This window comes from Condylostylus longicornis, unplaced genomic scaffold, assembly GCF_029603195.1.
Source record: "Condylostylus longicornis isolate FDR11 unplaced genomic scaffold, ASM2960319v2 ptg000072l, whole genome shotgun sequence".
Lineage (NCBI taxonomy): Eukaryota > Metazoa > Arthropoda > Insecta > Diptera > Dolichopodidae > Condylostylus > Condylostylus longicornis.
The window spans coordinates 148,115-155,534 of NW_026578040.1; the positions used below are offsets into that span (position 1 = coordinate 148,115).

At 25.8% G+C, this 7,420-nt stretch overlaps 1 protein-coding gene across 3 annotated transcripts in view; it reads right to left on the reverse strand.

The window, feature by feature from the left end:
- Nucleotides 1–5,005, reverse strand: part of LOC129612475 (cytohesin-1) — a 40,221-nt gene extending 35,216 nt beyond the window's left edge. For 2 of the 3 annotated variants that reach the window (XM_055526088.1, XM_055526082.1), the window contains exons 1-2: nt 4,774–5,005; nt 4,450–4,523 (exon numbers count right to left, since the gene is read on the reverse strand). In XM_055526088.1, coding sequence (XP_055382063.1) covers nt 4,450–4,523; nt 4,774–4,810 — 111 coding nt within the window. In that variant the 5' untranslated portion in view covers nt 4,811–5,005. Of the gene's footprint in view, nt 1–4,449; nt 4,524–4,773 lie in introns of those variants that run through there. The other variant, XM_055526087.1, reaches the window with a different exon arrangement.
- Nucleotides 5,006–7,420: the final 2,415 nt, after the last annotated feature.

Sequence of the window (7,420 nt, forward strand, 5' to 3'; positions counted from 1 at the left end):
AAATTTATGAGAATGAGGAACTACATTTCGTAAAGAAAAGTATACTTTACGTACTAAACAAGACCTATATTGAAGATGGAATTTCCACAAATCATATCTACTTATTATATTGGTCAAAATTTAATAATTAGACAAATAACATAAAAATATACATATATGAATATTTAAAATTAGTCGGAAAAAATTACTTTATTGAAAAAGAAATTTGTCATATTTAGTAAGTTTTCATAAAAAACATTTCATACAAATTTATCAATTCGAGTATTAGATTGATTTCACCTAAAAATTTCTTTACATTGACAAATGCCAGTTCTAAGGTTTTCATTTAATTTAATAAATGGTGTGACATTTTATAAGAAAATCAAACGTTGTTGCCGTTACGTTTCTGAATGTACAAATAACTGAAACCTATCGCACTATAGACATTCGAAACTAGTATACTATCATAGCTTAATAATGAACAGAATCTATTATATAGCATTCATGTTTGCAAATTTGACGCTATATAACAGATATTAACTCAGATTTTAAAAATAATCTTATTGAAAAAAAAATATCAAGGTCTTACCCAGCATTTACACATACAAGTTACTTGCATGCAAGTTTGTATAATATTAATTGTCAATTAGTTTTTCGAAATGTCAAATTACTTGCTATTATGACGTAGGCGTTTAGCAAGTTAATTTTTGAAAATGTCTTTGAGAAGAAAACAACTGGCAATATATATAATTGTTTATAAAATTTATATTTTAATTTTTTCAAAACAAAATTCAAAAATTTTAAATTAAAAAAAAAAAAAAATCAAAACAACAAATTTTTTTTTGTGAATTTCTCAATATGTCAAATTACTTGCTCAAATTACTGGCAGCAAAATTTTCTTGCAAGTTGAACTGCAAGTAAACAAGCAAGTAGAAATATTTCAATGTGTTAGTAAAATTTTTGTATGTATTGCAACTTTCTTGCAAGTAACTTGTACGTGTAAATGCTGGGTTAGTTTTTTTACATGCAAAAATTGATACGAAACTGGAAAGACCAATCGAAAACGACAATTTTCAAACCCCTTGATGCATCTACCCCATGACGTCAGATTTATTAACACCTTAGCTTTAAAATTAACATCCACAACCGATTTATATTGCAATTAGTTTAGTCAAATTCTTGTTTTAATTTGTTGAGTTGGTACAATTTATTTCAAAAGTGTGAACATATTATATATTATATGTTTTGATATATGACACAAAAACAAATTTTCCTTCCGTTACCCAGCATTTACACATACAAGTTACTTGCAAGCAAGTTTGTATAATATTAATTGTCAATTAGTTTTTCGAAATGTCAAATTACTTGCTATTATGACGTAGGCGTTTAGCAAGTTGATTTTTGAAAATGTCTTTGAGAAGAAAACAACTAGCAATATATATAATTGTTTATAAATTTTAGAAACCATAAGTTTGCTAAGTTTAATTTTTTCAAAACAAAATTCAAAAATTTTAAATTAAAAAAAAAAAAATCAAAACAACAAATTTTTTTTTGTGAATTTCTCAATATGTCAAATTACTTGCTCAAATTACTGGCAGCAAAATTTTCTTGCAAGTTGAACTGCAAGTAAACAAGCAAGTAGAAATATTTCAATGTGTTAGTAAAATTTTTGTATGTATTGCAACTTTCTTGCAAGTAACTTGTACGTGTAAATGCTGGGTTATGATATATTTTTTATGTTAAATAATTCGATTTTTTTATTCTTTTAAATTTTTGGTAAAAATGACATTATTCACTTTTGAATGTATGAGAAACGCCAAATATAGTTTAGCCTTATTTACTTCAACAATTTTTGAATTTGACATTTGTTACGAATAGGTATTTTCATTAGCAGTGCTTTTCCTTTTAGCTCTGCCGCAGTATATTTTCGAGTAAGACCTGACTGAATTAGTAAAGACTGCAAACATGACACATTTTTTGAGTTTTCTATTAGAACATGATAACAATATTGTTGAAAAAAACAAGTTGTAAATACAGTATTACCTAAAATTTTATTGCTTTTCGATGCAATAAAAAAATTTAATTTAGTCAACAGTTTTAATAAAAAAATCCTTTGAACATTTTATAACTAACCAATTAGTTAAAAAATTTTTTTTGAAAAATTAGATATCAGCACTTTTTTACTTCTCGACATCATACAACTTTTCAAGGAATTGAAATATAAATATGTTATACAAGTTGAAAATGAAACATTTGCACATATTAATTTGTACATTTCATATTCAACTGTTTATATTAGTTGTATTCATAGCAAACAGCAAAACTGTACATTTCATGTCCTGATAGAAAACATTAAAATAACAAAAAAATATAATGTAGCATCCAAATCGTCTCAAAACAAGCTTTTATTACATAGTAGCCTATGTTAACCTAACAAACAACATATTGTAAAAAAACGGTTAACGTCAATTATAAATTTTTTAAACCAACAAATACAAAATATAGAAAATGATGTTTTAATCAAGCTCAAGTTAAGACTTAAGTTTAAACCTTTTAGCAAAACTAACACAAAAAATTAAAATAGTCAACACATGCATCCTTAAGTTTTGACAGTTTAACAGCCTTATCGTGTAAAATTGTTAGTTTTTAAAACTTAGTTTTTTTCTAGGTTTTCCGGCGCTCATTGCAAATGCATACTTTGCAAATTTTTTTCTCTTCTTTTTAAAGATCGATCATCTTCAAAAGCAAAGTGAATAAATTTTGTATGCATTTAAAAAGAAACGAGATAAGCAATACGGTATAATTTTTCTCACTCGAAAATTATATTGTACAAATACATATGTTGCATAAATAATCGATTGGTGACTGAAATAACGATACACAATTAATCTCTAAGCAAAGCGAATAAGAATTCGCCGTTTTTAGAAAAAATTTTTCATTATTCAACTAGAAAAACAAGATAAGCAATAAGGTATAATTTTTCTCACTCGAAAATTACATTATACAAATATGTATATGTTACATAGTTACGCGATTGGTGACTGAAATAAGCAGATACACAATTAATATCTAAGCAAAGCGCACATAAAAATTTATGTTGTAAAATTTGTATACGCTTTCATAAGTATACGGTTTGCTTTATTCTTGCTTTTGGGATTTATAAATATTTTTGATCAGTTGTACAATATTTTCAGTTTACAATTTGGATAAAACTTTGCAACGTTTGTTCATACAAGGACTGCCTACTGAACACGGACGAAGCTAACGCGGCTACTTGGCTCTTTAAATTAATTATTTGGCCAGTTGTAAGGTTCAAAACAGGTATAATTTTAGTTTGTAATTAATAATAAAAACAAAATTAAATTATAGATAAAGTCAGGTATATTTCTAATTTTAATGGATTTTAATTTTATTGTTGTCGCAATTAGAAGAAAATCAGCTTTGACAAAATGAGTATGTAGCGCACGAAATATATCAGCAAAAAATAAAAAGAATTTTATTCCGAATAAAAGGGAGTTTACTTTTCGTACACCTAAAAAAAAAGCGTTTTACTCTTAATTTGGACGTTATAGAATCTCATATAAAGTTTGCCCCACTTTCATAGAAATTAAATAAAAGAACTGTCAGATAACTTATTTATTAAAAAATAATATTCGAGTTTTTTATGGAAAAAATTGAGTAAAACCTAGTTTTCTGAACAACATATCAAAAATTCAGATTTCAACTCGAAATTTTAACTATGATTTTAATTAAATCTATTTTTGAGTTTATTCAATATTTTTTTGAACCCCCATATCTGAGAAAATTGAAGGTAAAAAATGATACAATGGTTAAAAAACAATTTGGTGCTATAATTTTTAATTCTAGAATGCACAACATTTGTCGTATATTATAGAATAAATTTGCTAAACAAACATTCGTAATTTTAACACATACATGCATTCACAAAAGAGAGTTGAACCAGGCCTTGATATTTTTGTTATGTCAAGAAAGTATCATAACAAAAAAAAATCCCTTTGCTTATTTCAGAAGAGAATATATAAACAATAAATAGTTCGACTTTAAATAACTCAGCTCAAAACCGACGAACCAGTAAAGAACAGTAATAGGCTTCCTTTTTTTTGTTGTCGAACTCTACAACTCTAATAATATAACAAACTGAAAAATAAACCAACATGAATGATTATTTGAACTAGCATTTTCATAAACCGTTTGCAAAATACATTTTCTAATTAAAATATATGTAAATAGTACGAGAGTATAAGTATACGTATTAGAATATTGGCAACCTCTTGGTATTCGAACTTCACTTTCAGAAACAACTTAACTCTAGATTTGTAAAAAGAACTCTGCAGTATCAAAAATCAAAAAATGAGTTTTCTTGGTTACAAAAATCCATACATACATATACTGGGTTTTTAGATTATTTTCTATTACATAGTATGTAACTTACAATTTTAAGGATCTTACCTGAATTTCTAATAAAAGTTCCTGCTTCTGCCTGCGTAATTCAATCAATAATCTCTGCTGCTCTGGTGTTAGATCTATAAAATAACAATTTTTCGCTATCATAATCTTATCATTATATTTTTATACAATTTTAAAGTTAACTGATCGAACTAATTTTATTAATAAGGATACATATGTATGTTCAAGGATACATATAAATGAAAAATATGAACAATATTTAAAACAAAAATTAAATCAAAATTGTGAATAGATTTGTTCTATTTAAATCGTGAAACTAAAAAAAAGTTAATATTAAACCTACATAAACATTTTTAAAACATTCACCTGGTGTTTCAAAACTGCAATGACTGAAAGCTGCCATTACTTGTAGCAAATAATATTACCATTTAAAACTTGGGTCAAGTTAAACAATAAAAAAAAGTTTGATTTTAGTGCAACGATTTCATTCTTTTATATGTACAAAAGCCTTTTAGTTTATTTACAAAACATATGGGAATAAACAAAAGATTCAAAACAATAAAGGATACCATTTAGAAATCCAACATGGCGACGAATAAAGTCGAGCTAATTTTGACAATTCATTTGACGTTATTATAATATAGCTGCAACAAGAAACAGACGTACCATCGTTAAATAGTTCACTTTTGGAATAGCACGAAATTCAGTATAAAACATTATTCAATTTAAAATTAGAACTTTCTTTTTTCTAAATTTCGCATTTAATTCAAAAAATTTACATTTGAAATGCTTAATTTAATTTCTAAGATCTCCATAAACACCAACTCTGTAATAAAAATAAAACAAATTGAAATATTAAAATTTATTTCTATTTTATTAAACACATTTCATTATGCTGAAAAGTGCTTTTAAACAAAAATAAAAACTCGCTCTCCCATATTTAAGTCAAAGTATTTTTTCAGTTAAGTTTCTTTATTTACCTTTGGTTTTATTGACCAAAGTGTTTAGTGAGAGATACTGAATAGAGAGAGGTCTAACGCAACGGCAATATTAACTGTTCAGAATTTTCCGGACACTGTGAATTATCGTGGATGTTTTGCGACGACGATTAATTTCGCTGTATTTTCTTTCCATTTAGGAAAGTTCCTTATGTAAATGTGTAATCTATATGAATTTTGACATGTACTGAAAATTGTTCTTTTTCTGTTTTCAACTTTTACAGCAAAAAAAAACAAAAAACAGCAGAAGTAAAACAAAAAAGAGAAATCGCAAATATATGATTGATTCACAACACAATTTGTGAACACTTAATATACACTCTTTTGTTCTACAAATGGGATTGCCAGTTTGATAAATTTCTATCAAAAATGGTAACTATGTTTCATTTGGTAACTTCGTAACTTTGTAATTTGATTCACAACTTTTTTGTAAATTATCAAATTATTGATACTCACATTAATAAATGTTATTTCTTTTTTGAATAGAAAAAAGTATTGTTACCCCTTTATTAGTAAGAACTCCTAAAAAAATAGTTGTTTTCAAACGTCGTTGTCCAAATTATTATAAATGGAAGTTTCATTTGTCAAAATGAGAATCAAAAGGATTACGACTGTCTTGAATTTTAAAAGAAAAATTTGAAACTTAAAATTTTTGTTAAGGAAATTTTTGTAATTTTGTGCAACACTTTCACCAAAAAAAAAACCCTTTGCTGGACACTTGCTTTCTTTTATTATTGTTTTGGTTTTCTGCTTACAACCTGGTTTTGTATGATATGTCATATACAGGGGTATGATCATAATTACAGTTACCTCGTTTATATGGCAGCTTCAAGCTTACTTGAAGCCTATTTTATGAACATATAAACACTGCTTGACTTGAAATCGGCTTCACTCAAGTCAATCAAAAAATTTTGCCTACTTGACTTGAAATGTTGAAGTAAAAACACCGCTTGAAAGCTTGAGAGCTTGAAAATGACAGAATTTAATATTTTGTCTAATGTCTTTATATCTAACAAGTCCCAATACTCAATTTTTTTTACGAAATGTTACGAATTTTTGGCCTCGTTGTTGGTTTTTTCTTTAAATGCCACTGATCGTGTCATATTTTTTATTATTTTTTTCTTTTTTTTTACGTAAAAAAGAGATTAATATTTTAAAAAATCTCAGGATATTATACACATTTTTTAAAAAGCTTCCCATTTAAATTCTATTGCACGAAAAAGAAAGAAAGGTAGGAGGAAAGAAAAAAAAAATTTCAAATTCATATTTCAGTATAGTTTCAAATGTTAATGAGGAAGGATGTATGATTTTTTATGCACATTTTGTATTTCCCAATAAGGTAAGTTGAGTAGTGTCGGCTAACAAAAATTTTAGTAAAATTAATATAGGTTGACACATTTCAACAATTTGAATTATCTCATTTCCGTTATTCATACGTTACTTATAAAATTGTTTCAAATAATTTCAGTTAGTTTTTAAATTATTAAAAATAAATATGTATGTACCTACTTCCAATAAATTTTTTTTAAATAATTATTTTAAAACTATTTCAAACATGTTATATTGAGTGCTTCAAAAATTTTGCTGTGCTCTTTTTTCATATTTTATTAGCAGGTAAACAAGAGCAATCTATTTATAAAATGTCCCTGCATGTGTATGTATGACCTATCTTAATTCTAAACGGAAAGAATTTTAAAATACCTGAACAAAAATTTTAAAATACCTGTTATTTTACAGTCGGAATTTTCGAGTCATTTGGGAAAATACCATTTATTTCAAAAATAGAAAAATATTCAAATCCGGTCATAAAAATATATGATTGTTTTTTCCAAACATTTTAAATATTTTTTTTTCTTAGGTAATTGATATAAATGATAGTAAGTTTTTAATATTTTTTCAAATAAAAATAGAGGTAAAATTTTAAAGTTTATATAAAATTTGTATTTAACAAATAATATTTGATTGTATTTTAGATATTATTTTCTAATTCCCTCTTCAAATTTTTTCTTTACTAT